Source organism: Gambusia affinis, linkage group LG10 (genome assembly GCF_019740435.1).
Source record: "Gambusia affinis linkage group LG10, SWU_Gaff_1.0, whole genome shotgun sequence".
Lineage (NCBI taxonomy): Eukaryota > Metazoa > Chordata > Actinopteri > Cyprinodontiformes > Poeciliidae > Gambusia > Gambusia affinis.
The window spans coordinates 1,870,764-1,886,712 of record NC_057877.1 but is presented as its reverse complement, the minus strand read 5'-3'; the positions used below and the strand labels follow the sequence as shown (position 1 = coordinate 1,886,712).

At 38.0% G+C, this 15,949-nt stretch overlaps 1 protein-coding gene across 1 annotated transcript in view; it reads left to right on the top strand.

Annotated features, from left to right (window-relative positions):
• Nucleotides 1-15,949, top strand: part of LOC122838891 (neuroligin-1-like) — a 215,610-nt gene that overhangs the window by 23,383 nt on the left and 176,278 nt on the right. Inside the window, exons 2-3 of the mRNA XM_044129921.1 lie at nucleotides 6,563-7,523; nucleotides 8,223-8,282. Of these exons, the coding sequence (XP_043985856.1) occupies nucleotides 6,989-7,523; nucleotides 8,223-8,282 (595 nt within the window). The 5' untranslated portion in view covers nucleotides 6,563-6,988. The remainder of the gene's footprint in view (nucleotides 1-6,562; nucleotides 7,524-8,222; nucleotides 8,283-15,949) is intronic.

The window sequence follows — 15,949 nt, the reverse complement described above, 5'->3', positions numbered from 1 at the left end:
TCTGCATTTTGCTTCAGTGGCCATTGTCCATCCTCCACGTTTTCTTCAGTTTACCTCAGGAATTGACATTTTTAGGTTCTCATTTTTAACTTTTAATTATTTGTAAAAATTTGGGAGCCCCATTCTCTTTCTGCAGGGTAATCAGAGTAAAAAAAATACCAGTTGCAAAATTCTACAACAATAGCATATTAGTGTGCTCTAAGAAGGCCTATTTTTTATGGTTAGTTTCTAAATTGATAAATACTTTGCTTTATCAAAGTATTTATAAAGCAAAGTATTTGCTTTATAAATACTTTGCTTTATTTTTTTTTGACTAGCTCATGTGTGTTTTTGACTAGCTCATGTGTTCATAATGAGCATCATGTCATTTTATTTGCATCAGCATTGTTGTGGGACAAATGCTGCTATTTTTACAGGCTTATTAGCAAAATAACTGAACAATCAATGAAGATGGATTCCTTCACAGCACTCACGCTGCCTCTTTTCTGTCTGCTTGCTATTCTTTGGCAAGTGTTGAAGATGTTTTACATTTGTCAGTGCGTATGTCATTTTCTTTCAATAACTAGTGGTTTATGTAGAATTATGACTGTTTAGGAGGAAGAGGGTTTGTGGCTAACAGTGTGGCTGTTTAAGCAGGAGGGACTGAGAAGCCTCAGTTAGAACCTGTATTGCTCTGGTCGGACGAAATGCCTTACATCTGGAACTCGAATACATAATTTGATTAAACAGATGTTTCAAAGGGAAGGTAAGGTCTGGCAGACGGAAAACTGAAGTTGTTTGTTGACTTGATGGCTCACTTTTACTGGCGCATTGCTTCCTTTACCTGCTGCTGCATGCCTGTGATCAAGCTACAGTGAAAACAAACCCAAGAAGTGAATATAACACACATTAACTTATATTATATATATATATATAATATAAGTTATATATATATATATATATATATATATATATATATATATATATATATATATATATATATATATATATATATATATATATATATATATATATATATATATATATATATATATATATATATATATATTCAACTATTATTTTAATTTTATTTTAATGAAGAATGCTGTAATATTGTGGAATTGTAGACATTTTCCGACAATTCATTTGAAGATTTTCTTTCTTCAGCCACAACTAGTTAGGACCCTTTCTGTTCATTATTTACAGACTGTCTCAGGCTCATATTCATTAACTTTCACTGCTATGTTGATGACACCAAGATTTATAGTTCCCCTTAATCTAATTTCAGCCTTCCATCACTTGCTTTACTATCACTTGCTGATTAAACTGTGGTCCTCTTTCAGCTTTCTCAAACTTACAAGAAATAAAAAATGCTTTCAGTCTTTGACTAGCTTTCACATAGACCAAATCCCACAATCTTTCCATTGTCATTGACAGTTCCTCCATCCTTGCCTGCCCTTAGATGAGAAGTCTGGCTGTCATCCCTGTCAGTATTTTGGCCTCACACAAGTAATACCACCTACAGCATCAATCAACTCTGCCCTTTCCTCACTTCAAGCTGCTGCCATCTTTATCTGTAGTCTCGTCATGTCACAGACTGAGTACTGCAACTCTTTTCCTTTTGGTCTTTGATATTGGAAGCAAAGACTTTCTTTCCAGATTCAGTCAAAACTCTAAACTTGTCTGTTTAAACTTTCTGACCATCTTTGACAACAACTCTGGTTGTTGTCTGCTGCAGGATTGCCACATTGTTTAATTTTAATGATAGTTTATTGATTTATGTCAATAAACTAAAATGTGTTTATTGAAACCCAAAATGTGTTTGGGTTTCAGAAATGTGCCCTAGTTTTAGTTTTATGACATTAAAGCTGAACATTGAGACCAGATGAAGCTCAAGCATCATTTTCTCACCATAATCATAATTGGTTAACATCTTGAGAATTCAATTCTTTACATAATCATATAGAACCATGGCTTGGTTGTCCCCATATATCAAAGTAGTCAACTCATGATCTTGGTCAATTTTACAGCCATACTGATTAGAATGGCTATTACCAGTCATGGTTGTGGCCTCATATGATAATGCAGACACATCAGCTGCACCATTGACACAATTAACTGAAAAAAATGATTAAAGCCTCTTTAATTGCAAGGCTTGCTGTCAGATGAGAGATAACAAAGTTCTGCTCTGCTTACCTCTATTATTACTTGCTATCTTTATGTGAAAAATGTGTGAATTACACATTTCTGTCTTTGGCAGTTGCCTAAGGGACCATTTAGCATACATTAGTTTTCCTTAAAGTAAAAGGGCTTTAGTTAGCAATTCTCATGTCCCAGAACAAATAACAAAACTGCTGAGTTTTTAAAGGCAGCTAACAAAGGAGTTTATCCCCAAGCATCAAGATGGCAGTTACCATAATAATGCATTATATGATGAATTATACACAGCTCTCATATACAACAGTTTTATTGTTTCTTATTTTGTGTTCATTAGCACTATTGATACTTAACTATGAACTAAAGTAATGATCTTACATAATTCAATTAAAATTCAAATTGTTTATTTTTAAGACTGAAGTATAACAAATGTATGTATGATTTGTTTTAGTGTTTGCGTGTGTGTGTTTTGTGGTGTGTATGTACAGGTCACAAAAATGATTGATGAGAAGCCTGGAGAAATGAGACAAAGCACAGGAAATTAAAAGACTTGTAGTGGTTTATGGAGTTCAGTGCTGCTGTGTGTGGGTCCGTTAGCAGGTTTCAGATATTATGTTACTATTGAACCCTTCTCTCTACTCCTTATATATATTATGCAATTTCTTCTGTCTTACTGAGTCAGGAATCTGGCTGCATCTTAACACAGCTGACAGTGATGGATGTCTTTGATCCCTTTTCCTCATAACCAACTACTGGTTCATAATGAAGCCAACTGTTTCTCAATAGCCAAGAGTCACTAGTTTGGCCAAGTCTGTCACAGATTTGTCGATAAGCCAGGTATCTGGAAGTTCCAAACAACAAAAATGCTGTATCATGAATTATCCAGGGTGTATCCCGCCATGTGTGTCCCCGTAGAACAAGAGGTCTCTCCTGTGCCCAGTCTTCTTGTCGAGAAAATTTGATCAATTGCATTGAGAGACCGGTTGACTAGATCCATAATTTGTAGATTTGGAGGATGTGCAAAAAAGGCTCCAAAATTATAGAAAAAGACAGGACATAAACAGAGCAAGCAGGTGAGGCAAGGGCAGGGAGGGAGCAGAGGAAAAAAGTGTCCGCCTTTGCCGAGAGCAAGAGAGGAAACACAAATGATTCTAGTTAGGTTATTTCTATATTTAGTCCCTCTAGTTCCTTTTAGTCTGTGTTCTTTCATTGTTTCTCCTCATCTTTGGCTTTTTCTACTTTACTATGTTTTCTTTTAGCTTAGTTTTAGAATTATTTCCAGTTCCCTTATGCTACTTCCCTCAGTCTTTTATGTTTCCCTGTATATCTATGTAGTTTCTTTGTGCCACTTTCACCCTGCCCCTCAGCCCCTCATTCTCTGCCATTACTTGTCAGATCCTTATGTCTACTCACCTCAGACCTTTGTGTGTCCCTGTTTCTACCCCATGTCTCCTGACTGGAAGTTCTTTTGGTTTAATTTTTGCTGTTACCTTCGATGTTCTATTTTTTGTGTTCAGTGTCTTTTCATTAAATCATCTAACTCAGTTGCTGCCTCTGCCTCTATGTATTTGGGTCCACATTTCAACAATCAACATCATGACAGATATAGAAGAGCAAAGTCAGCAGCTTGGATTTATTGTCTCTATTGCATTTTTAAACACAAACTAAAAAGATCATGTATAGTGTTCTATTCACTTAGGAGAGATGTTGATTTCAAGCAAGTTTAAGAAGTGCTTTATATTGTTTTAGTTTATAGTATTTGTGGTCATTTGAAGGAAATGAAAAAGGTAAACTGTCCCAAATGGGGCCATGCCAAATGAGATGCTGGAAAATGGATGCTTAGGAATTTCAAAAGTGCACAGAATGTATGTACATAATTCATGTTCTTTGGTGTGCATCAGTTATTTATGTGGCAAAGGATGCTCAGAATACAAACACTGGTCTTCCTGTATCTCTGTAGGCACATGGTGGGTGTGCTCAATAACAAGATTCAGCTTTCTTACAGTGGTGAAAAGTTTTAATGTCATGATCAAAACACTTTTATCAACTCAAACAGGGGTTGAACTTCCTCTTTATGCTGCATGTGGTAGTTTGATCTTCATTTTCTTATTCACTTCTTTCTCATTACTATCCCACTGCTGCTAACATTTAACCCATGAAGGAAATTGTTCCATTTCCTTCTGCCATTTCCACCCAGCTCATCTGTTGGAATTTATTATTTTGTACGTGCAGCTTCTCCGGAAGCGAAAGTGATCTTTGTCCAGTTTTAAGGTTTTAATTCATCTTCAGATGGTTTAGCTTCTAAACTGAGTGAAAATGAGGGCCAAAATGTTTTACATTAGGGATCTAAATCAGACAGAAACACTTAAATGCATCAAACATAATTTCACTCATGTTGTCTGAATCATTCTATTGATCTGCTTTCCAGGTTCTTCATGGACTACTAAAGGGAAAAAAATATATATCTCTTTACTTTTTTTAGTTTTTGTGCCCAGCATTCAGCTTTAGATATTTGTATTAAGTATAGTTACTTTTATTGAAACATTTACATGCCATCTATTGTAAGCATCTTCACTGCTAGCTCCATGTCAGTTCCTTTCCAGAATGTAATAACACACTGGAAGCAGATTGCAGCAGTCAGCCATAACATCAGTTGTCTTCACATGTTTTGTGTTTGATCATCACTAACAGCCCTCTAGTCGATGTGAGTAAACAGTCAATTTTTCCAGAGTTGATCCTTTTTTCCCTAACATCAGTTAGGTCTGGGACCAATCCTGATTGATAGCATTCCATCTTTTCTTATTAGGGCTTAGAGTAGATCCTGGTTTGTAGGCTTATGTTCACTTTGCTCACTTGCTTTCTGAGAACTGACCACAGGGACTCAGTGAGATTCTGATCTGTAGGGTTTCATATACATGGGTCCAAAATGTAATTGTTTTGATCTCTGATCCTTTTTATGCTTTGTACCTTGTCACTTGGTGCTCTGTCATGCTGGAAAATGCAGATTATCACCACATTTTCTTTTCATGGCAGTTTCTTTTGAAGTATTTTTTGATATCACTCTGCAAATGTTCCTGGGAATAATTGAGAGTAAGACCACTCCTTTGGATAACATCAGGATTCGTATCTGTCAGTGATGGGGACCGCTAACGAATGAGTTAGTTGCATTAACACTAAAGCCCTAATCATAAACATTAGCTCTGATAATTCCAAAGCACTATGCCAGCATGTTATTTAGTAGAAGCTAAGGCTAAAGCGCTAACTTAAATTCAAGTGATATCTTGAGAGACTTTAACGCTCAAGCACCAATTCATTTTTATCATTATCATTTATATGCTCTATAATGCCCTGGTCTTCTCTAAAGGTCTTGGAGAAGCACAAAACCAAGTAACCACTTATGCACTGTTGCCAATTTAGTGACTTTTCAATGAGGGTCCAGCAACATTTTTTCAAAATACCATCATTTTTCATTTTCACTGGCAACAACACATACAGCATTACTGGAAACGCAGTTGCAGTGAGCAGTACAGCTGCTCCAAATAACTACTTTCCTTGCTGAGGAGTTGGCAATAGTGCACTCTTTCACAGTACCTTTTTTCAGGAATGAAATAATACATTGACAGTAGAGAATGAGATATGAGTAGAATATTTACAGTGTAAAGGCCAACAAAAAGTTATGGGTTTCATAATCAAGAGAAGCCTATCGACGGAGGAGAGAAGTCAGCTGATCATTTTATTCCATATCAAAATATCAGGATTATTTTTTGTCATAAAGGAATATTTTTAAAATTATACACCTCATTGTAGTTATTCTATCTTCTTTTCGTCAAAGCATGTTTATGTCACTACCGAGTCTTTTGGCCACGCCTGCAGGTTCTATGTGGGTTTCCAGAACAGCTTAGGTACTTTGTCTTGCCTGTTGTCTGGATTCTGGTGGATGAACCTTTGAGTCCTTGTCTCCTGGGATAATTCTCTCTGGATATCCTGCTGATAGTGGATCAAATCTTTATCCGTGTCTAAGCAAATTTTGTGGCGTAAAGAGGTGTGCATTCTGAAGTTACATACACCAGGTTTATAAGGACCAAGTGTTCCCAGGCGAAACAGTCATTAAAGCTGTCAATGGTTTAATGCTGTATTTGATTCATATAAAATTTAATTGTTGAACAAACTCTGCATACAGATAGACTATTTGCACTGTGAAGTTTAATCATGTGGCGATGTGCTATAAATAAAAGTCTCCTATTTATTTGATGGATGCCTATGCATTTGTGTATAAGATAAAAATTAATGTTAATGGTGTATTATTTAATGTCCTATAAAAGGTATAAATAAAAAGTGAGAATAAAGGGCACTGATCTGACAATGTGATTATCTTTCTTCCTACGTTTGCTGACTGGTGCTTTTTTCTCTCTCTTTTCCGTTGCAGAGGACAGACCTCTCGACATAATCAACCCTTAAACCACGATCGCCACCGCGCCGCTACTCCTGCATCTACAACTCAGAATGACAGACACTCTTCAGTGAATGGCAGCTCCACCCCCAAGAATTGATGTTTGAAAATGAAAGTGTTCATCTTTCCTTCAGAGGATGCTGACAGGACTTTTTTGTGGAGTGTTTTCCATCTAGTGAGGAATATTTCTCAGATGTACAGGAAGAAAATTAATGACTGCTACCGTTCCTCTGGATGGTTGGAGCTCACTGGGTTATAAAAAGGGCTCTTAGCAACTTCAGCCGTCATCTGCACAAGTCACCCTGGATTTTGTTTGTGTTTGCATCTGCATGGCATAAGTGGAAAAGCTTAACTGAACATATTTTCATTAAGGATAAAAAACTAAGCTGAGAACTGGCAATCATGTCTCAGTGGAGGCACCACTCAGAAACTTGGAGTGCTCTCTTTCAGACTGCCAGGAAAAGGGGCAGGAGGATGGGATGTGAGCTAAAGAGAAGATCACTGGGCATGGGCTTCTGGGTGTTTACACTAACATGGGTTGGACTGCTGCTTCTGCTGTGTCCGGTTGCCGTGTTGGCCGAGAAACTGGACGAGAATGACCCGGTGGTCACGACCGCCTACGGCAGGCTGCGCGGCATTAAGAAGGAGCTCAACAATGAGATCCTGGGGCCCGTCATCCAGTTTCTGGGCGTCCCCTATGCCACCCCGCCCACCGGCGAGCGCCGTTTCCAGCCTCCGGACATGCCGGCATCCTGGTCGGACATTCACAATGCCACACACTTTGCTCCGGTGTGTCCTCAGAGCATTGTGGAGGGCCGTCTGCCAGATGTTATGCTGCCAGTTTGGTTCACCAACAGCATCGATGTGGTGTCCACTTACGTTCAGGACCAGAGCGAGGACTGCCTCTATCTCAACATCTACGTTCCCACTGAGGATGGTGAGTAGGTCTGCAGGCCCAGCGGTCAGGCCAGTTGTGGAAGGGCTGAGAGAAATAAAGCCACAACCGTCGCTTAGAGAGCATCTGTGTTGTTGGGAAATGTTCAGTGTGAGAGTGCATCTCTGTCTGATAGTATACAAAAAGCATGACCTTTGCATGTTTAATGTGCATGCCGGTGTTTATCCAACCTGAGAATGTGGAAGTAATTTGTATAAGAGAAAGCAGTGTGCACATGTGTTGACAGAACTTTAATGTCCGTTCACAGCTTCTCCCATCCTGTCTTGTCTGACCTTCTCTACATTGTCCTCTAATTCCTCCATCCCATTTCTTGATCCTTTTTCTCCTTATTGCCTTCACTACACCCCCCATGTCTGTACCTCATCATAACGTATTGTGCTCTGCCACAAGGCCACAGTTCATTAAACAAGACAGTCGTTGTCATGATCATCACTGATTGATTTTGCTGACTGAATGACTGGCTGGCTGACTGATAGACTGAATGCTGCTCTGATTGAGCTGGTGTGATTCATTCTTTCTCTCCATTCCTTTGTTTTTCCTCTCCTTCCTCTCTTAGTCTCTTTCAGTCAATCAGCTCTGTGTGTTTGGGTGTGTGCGTATGTGTGTGTGCATGCTAGCTCCTGTGTGCTTTGCGCGTCCAGGAGCTCCATGTTATTCTTTAGTTTTCTATTCATTTTACAGTCAAAAGAATATCCAAGGAATGTGCCAGGAAACCGGGCAAGAAAATATGTAAACAAGGAGGTATGTATGATCTAAATGCAACCTTCACTATGTCACAGAGGGAAGAAGGAAAACTGTGGGACTACGAGGAAGAATTGTGTTGTATGGCACTCTGTATAGGGTGCAGCTATATAAGCCTGAGGTCTAAAAATCTTTCAGGGCATGACTCAGGGCGACCAGAGAGCGGGTCTTTACATAAGTTGGGAAGTCAAGAAGTCAAATTCAGTATATATTAAGGCTTATCAGAAAGTATTGTTAAAGATTCAAATAGACTATTTACTCCTGACTCGTCACGTCTGATGAGACCTAGTACTGGGTGATAAATCAGTTCTATCAATTTATCAAATTTTTGGTTTTTGAAGATTTTAGTTTTGGAAAATCTGGATTTCTGTCCAACAATGTACTTGAGTTTTAGAGTGAAGCCAGCTCATCCATGGCGATCATTTTGTTTAACAGACGTGTTTCACATCTTCTGTTTATTTGGACTTTAAATTCAGGTCGACTCAATGATAGAGTATTAGGGAAAAACAACAACTTTTTTTATTTTAATTAAAAGAGTAAAGTTGAAAATAAAGTCAATATAACACAGGAATTAAGTCCTTATATCACCAAAAAATAAATTCAGAATATTCAGAGAATGAAGTAGTAAAATATTGAGATCTCCAGCAAACAAAAAAACAAAAAAATTATCAGGAATATTAATCATCTGGAAGGTACACTTTGTTGTTGGTTTTACAGATAATACCTACTAGAAATATTTTATTTTCTAACACATTAGCAAATAAAATATAAAATATGTTCAAGAGCAGGAACAGTGAACCAATTGTGAATAAACACACAAACCGAGCTGCTCATGCCAGGTCTATCAAGTTTTTTTTTTTTTCTCATTACAAGAACTTTTTTATTGTAAATTAAAGACATTTTTATGGTAAAATTGAACCTTTATTTTGCCAATAGTATTATTGTTATTATTTCAACATTTTCACAACTGGCCCAAATACTCCATCGCACCACTTACAAAAGAGAGTGGTGTGACAAAAGGAACTTTGTATGGAAAAAATCTGAGATTTTATTTTGAAGCCATATCGCCCAGCCCTAATCAGACCCTAAAGCCCTGAGTCATGTGTTGAAGTTGTCGACCTTTATGATGGAATGACTGCAAGGCTCAGGAATGGACGGGAGATCTGATTGGCTGCCAGATTTGAGGTCAGGAGGTGTATGGTAACAGTGTGGTGGGATAGCAGCATATTACATGAAGGAGAGCTCAACAACAGCACGCACACCCATGCACCCCCCTCCCCCCCTCTACACACACACCCACACACGCACACACCCACACACACACAAAGATGTAGCTGTACACTGTATTGAACATGATGAGCTCAGGGTGGACCTTTAGTGTGTAATCTCCATTAAAAGAAAGCAGAGCTGTGTTCACGTTGGCTTGGCTCACTGTATCAAGCTCTGTTTCATCAAGATAATGCCCTGCACTGCCCTCTCTCTGTGTCTTTCTCTCTCTAGCTCTCTTTCTCTCTCTCTCCCCATCTCAGGCAGTCCCTCTCTCTGGATGTGAGGACATGTTGGAAGTGTGAGTGTGTGAGAGCAAAGAGATACCGACAGTGTCCTTGATTGGGTCTGGGTGTTAATGTCATTGTCTTGGCAGCAACTCATATTATCACTTATTTTATATCCTTTAGCTTTTTATTAGGCAAATACAAAGCAATCTGACTGGTCTCCTCAAATCCTAGCATCATTTATCTGCTCTAACGTAGCACACACACACACACACACACACACGCACACGCACAGAAGGATATTGACGTAAATTGGGAGATTACAGAAGCTTATGCTGGATATTAGTCACACAGCATGGAAATCACTTTTTAGAAACCAAGACCCATTCAACATCCTGTATCTTTTTACTTTAAGATGAAAGGAGATTAGGGTTGAAAACAATGTCTGAGACAGGAAAGGGACAGTAAGATGTCAGGCCTGCTGCTGAGGCTGTTTTTACTGTAAAGGCTATTTTTGTTGTTTCCTTGGATTAACTTCACCACCCACAGATGGCACAGAAAGACAAATGATCACTTGAAATTTCAATTTACCTCCAGAGATCCCACACTGTCATGGATGTGTCACAAACTAAGCTGTGTGCAGGTGTGCTGCTCTCCTCAGCTCTGTGTTTCTGAGCTCTCAGTTTTGAAACCACAAACAGAACAAATTGATCAACTCTGTGGGTTTAGAGCGAAGATGCTCAAAGAGTTGAGGGGGAGGTGTGTGTCGTGACCTGCACTCCTAAAAGTGCTCTGGTTCACACCAGAAGTTGAAGTTTGGAAAGAGATGAGGAAGCTCTGCTTCAGCAGGTCAGAACCAACAGAGGAGTTTCATATCTGCTCCGACTGCTTCAAATGGAGACGGTCAGGAGGAGAGTGCAGTACTCACCTCTTCTTTCATCGTCTTTCAGTGGCCTGTAGTTATTTTCACTGGTACCTCATGGTTGATATCAATCATCAGGTACAAATGAATCAAATTAATATCTGTTAGATGCAGTTCTTTTTTCAATTAATATATTTTTGTTGTCATTATACATAGTACAGTCAAAGTGTATGAGGCTGTCCCTCAGGAAAAAATACAATATAATCAAACAACAGACATTGTAGCTGCAGCAGAAAGGAAGAGCTTAAACATTTTAAATAGATTTATTCTTTGTGCTTTCTTAGTTTTAATTTTTCATAACCATGGTCATTGGGGGACAATTTTTATTTCATCCGTGTTTAACTTGTTTCTGAAAAGTTGTCAAAAGTTGTCCCTTCGCCCAAGTCCCATTTATATAAATTGCCATACTTACATAAATGAGACAGTGGTCAATGAAAAGTATTTTTGCTTGATAGAAAAAAAAAAATTAAATATGATTTTTAACTTAATAATAAACAATTTAAATTGATTATTATTAATGTTGCTGACATTTTTTGACACTCCCAGGCTGGGGTAATACAAACTTATGTATTGAAGCAATTTCTATTCATATGAGGGAGGGGGACAAAAGCTTTTGATTAAAGCTAAAAAAAATACTGTCATTAAAGGGTTAAAATATTCAATAATTTATGAGGATTGAGGCTAATTCTTGCAGATTTGTTTAAAAAAGAGAAAATGCATAATATTTGCGGTGGAGAACAAAATGAGCAGACCCAAAAACATGTTGTAATCAGAGCTGTTGTCCTCAGTGCCATGCTGCATGTGTTACTACTGGTTTCTGTTTACAGTCATTATAATCTGATGAAGGTTTGGACAGAAGGCTGAAGGTGACCGTTCCGGGCCAGGTTAAGGGTGTTAGGGGTGTGTTTAATCCTGATGAAACCATTTGTTCCTTAGTCTTTACTCTGGTAGCATAGATTGAGTGCAGAGACAGTGAGTTCCACCTCAACGATGTGTTTTGCCATGGTGACCTGCTGCGGGTGTTTCCTCTCTGCAGTGAAGTTGGCATTCCATGCTGCATTAGGATCGACTCCACTAGACTGCTGCAGATCATTAGCTCTAGTTTTTGAGTTTTTGGCTTGGTACAGGTTCATCATAATTACACTGGATCACTATATACAATATCATTTTCACATCACTTGGTTTGATGGTTCACCCTGTGTTTGTACAGTGATTTCCACTCTCCCAGCCTGAACAATGTCCGACTCGGTGTGTTTCACCAGACAACTCGGGAATAGAAACACAAATTGATATAGAAGTAGATAAGGGAAGAATAGCAGCTGTCCAAACTGACAGTATTGGGAAAGAGTGGTGTCAGACTAATAGAGCTGTTTCCCCTTAAACAAGCAGTTTCCAGACACTTCAGCAGTTCGTTCTCAAACTGCTGCTTTGTTGTCACTTCTCAGTCCTAAATGCACCTCACAGCATTCCAATTTCAGTCAGACTGAAACTGATGGGTGGTTCCAAACTCATTTCAGAAAGACAAAATGGTAAATAGAAATTCAAAAAGCATATAGCTTTGTACTGAAGACTTGAAATATTAATCGTTCACATTTTAGCAAAAACACTGGTAATTTTTAAAATATATTTAAAAAATTCAAATTTATCTATCTGAATTTATTTAACTCAGGTTAGCACGTCTCAGGTATCTGTGGTATCAGTTATCCACAGATACCTGGATAACTGATAATTGCAGGCTCCTCTAAAAAAAGCTTCCAGCAAACAGATAACGTTTTGTTTTTTATGTCTGTTGATGCTGAAGCTTTATGAGTTCCTTTCACAAGAATTTGACACGTTAAAAAAACAAACAACAACAAAAAAATATCCACACCATAAGAGTTCTAGCTTGGTATTAACCGGACACTTGTTCTATGCCCTGGTTTATTCAGTTCTTGTACAGCACTTTGGTGCAGTCTTACACCTGTTTGTAAAGTGCCATATAAATAAATTTGACATTGACATTGACAGAGGGTCCGGACCATCAACTATTGAGAAACAATTGCTTGCTGGAAGCGTGGACTCAGTTGAACTTTTAAATGATTGCATCTGATTTCACCCAATCACTACAATGTTTGACCATGATGTATGTAATGTGGCAGCTCGACTGTGGCAGAGGCTAAGCTCTGAATCTTATCAGAAATGACAATTCAAGCATGTAAACAGAACTTCTGCAGAAAAAACCCAGGGTTTATTATTGTGGCGGCAGCATCATGATGTGTTGGATTGAGCTTAATGGTGGCAGTGAATGACTTTACTCATGGTGACAGGGTGAGCATGTTTTTGTGGCTGCATCTTGAGAGGGCGATATTAGGAAAATTTAATATTGTGGGATCGTCATAGCAACCTGTTGAGTATTCAAAATACAGACTGAGGGTAATGGAGAATGTAGCGGCACATGTCTGCAATTTCAATTATTGAGGTTCTTTGAGTCCTGTAGAGCATAGTGAGGGCATCACAAAAGAAATAGTTTTAGACCTATTTGAATGTTCTGAAATTGCACTATTCCTTCTCCAGAGGTGCTTAAAATAATAGCTGTTCTGAAAATGATTTTTGTCCACTTTTGGACTGTGTCTTGTTGTTTCTACAAAATTTTGCTTCCCTTTTCTTTCATGTTAGTGTTCTTCCTGCCTCTGCTTCTTACATCTGTCTTGATCAGCCTTTGCACCAGTTGGCCTATTCTCAAGTGTTTCCTCTGGCTGTCCATTTTGACTTTTCACCCAACCATCTGAGTTTCTTCCCATGTGCCTTTGTCTTGCCTTTGTCTTTTTTCTTCCTCAGGCTTCGTCCTAGTTTTGCAGTTGTTGAAGGAGGTTCCGGTGGGAGGTGGCACACTCGTGTGCATACGCACTGACTTGGAGAGGGAAAAATGCAAGAAAGAGAGAGGCATGAACCTTCTTATGTTCAGGATCCCCTTGAGAAACACTGTCATGTCCTCTCCCTGCCCAACTTTTCCTCTGCTTATTCTTTTTTTCTGTGTGAACCTTTTATGAGTGTGTTTTTCTGAATGTTTTCATGAAATTTGAATAAGTGTGTTTCTATCAGGGGAATAATAAGCTCTCTTGTAGAACTTGTACAAAAAGGGGAAAACAAATCAATCTTAATAAATGGGGGGGGGGTTGGTATTAAAATGGTGATCCTACCTCTTTACCTCTTTCAGATGTTTGCAAGCTGTTTATACTGTGTGTACACATTGGGTTTTCTTTTTTGGTCAATGGGGTTGGATTCGTCAATTGAGTTCCACCCAACTGGGTTTCTTCTGAACATATTGGGATGAAAAAAAACAGGTTTGTGCAAGTTGTTAAAATTTGGGCTGCTTTTCAAAACACATGGTGGATTTTTTGAAAGTGTTCATAGAAAAATCTTGTCGAAATCATTGCCATTGTGTGGTGGGAATGTGAAAACTAAAACCTGTCTTGTGAGACACTGCCTTTGCCAGCCTAGATCTGGTCCTTGTTTGAGCATGTACATCCTTAATTAAAACGAATGCTCAAAGTTTTTTAAAACATAACACAGTTTAGAATAGTAGTTCCAAAAATTGGCGGTAAGTTTGTGGTCTTGGGATCCTCTTCAAAAATTAACCAAAGTGTACTTAGGTTAAAAGTAGAACTTTTGACCTAATATCATCTAGCTTTTTGACCTAGTGTAGCCCAATTATACCCCTTTGAAGTAGGTAAGGGCCCCTGAGTTAATTAACTCCATTAATTTACAAATAATAACACTCTCGTGTTTAAACTTTTAAGTTTCACTGTAGAGTAATAATACACTAGTACTTTTCTATTCTTTTCACCCAATAACATAGCTTTGACCAAGAATAATAAACTCCAAATACTATTCTACAATAAATAGTTAAGTCTTCTGTTAACCGAGTTACTTCACAGTACTCAGTGTCCATTCACTGTGACATATGACTTTCCACCTACTGTACAGTGAATTCCGGTCTGAAATTATCACAGTAGTTGGAAACAAGAGTGTAGAGTCGATATCTATTAACAGGCTATCGAGTTGAAATATCTGCAAAAACACTCAATTCTTAATAACTCCGCCATGTTTTTTCTGCGTGGTTCATCTCTTTCCTTTCTCATTTTTGTCTCTTTTTCTCCCTCCCTCCTGACCCTCAGCCAACCACCAGTCAAGTTGCTTTGCCCTACCCCTCTTCTTCTTACAAACAAAAGTCTTTCAAAATAAAATATGGTGAAGATTGCTTTCCTATAAAATGGTTTTTAGTACATTTCTTTTTGTTAATACTTATTTATAACAATTATAACATATTTAAGCAAAAATGCTTCACACATTCTAAATTATTATTCCTTCCATGAACTTAACTCAATAGAAAATACCTTTATTTTGGACTGGGTCACACCAGGTAAGAAAGCTTTTGGAAATGTAAAGGAAAATAACTTGAAAGTAAATAAAAGTAACATGTTGACTAATATGCTGGCTGCTAATACTGATTGTGTTGTATGCTCAGTTCATAACTCCCCACACTCAAAAAAGCCAATGATGTCTTGACAACGGTCCACTGCCAGCTCAGACATGTTACTGTTCCCCTCAGGTCAGTTGTTCTCTTGTTAAGATTCCAAACTTGTCACTGTGCTTTGATCAATCTGGATGAAATTTACACCTATTTGGAAAGTGGCAGGTGGAAATATCCAACGAGAGGAGTGCAAGTTTTGCCCTAAAAACTAAACGATATGTGGAAAACAAAGTTTCCCATAGCCTCTAATTCAATCTATATCTTTATACATGGGGAGCCTTTACAGAATGCGTGTACATGTCTGTAACGGTGGGTTTAAAAGGCAGTTAAGAACTATAATAAAACTATTATATTATCAATTACACAAACTCAATCAAAGGCAATAAATGAGTTATGATCTTGATTCTCTTACTGTACAGCACTTACTTTTAATTATTATAATAGAGTGGTTTCTGTAAATGTACAACTTATGCACAATTCTACTATTTAGAATAAACATTCACATTCCCCACTGAAATGACTCTCTGTGAGCGCTCTGCTGTTAAGGTGTTTGCACTATCTCTTTGCTGTCTTTTTTAATTTTGATTTTTATTTCTTTAAATTGTATTATTTTTATTTTTCTGAGGTGACATAATGTGCCCTGAAAGTACATTTTAAATAAAATGTATTATTATAATTATTAGAAATATTTATACTGCTACAAACAAGGACATTGCCATGGTTATTGCTTCACATGGTG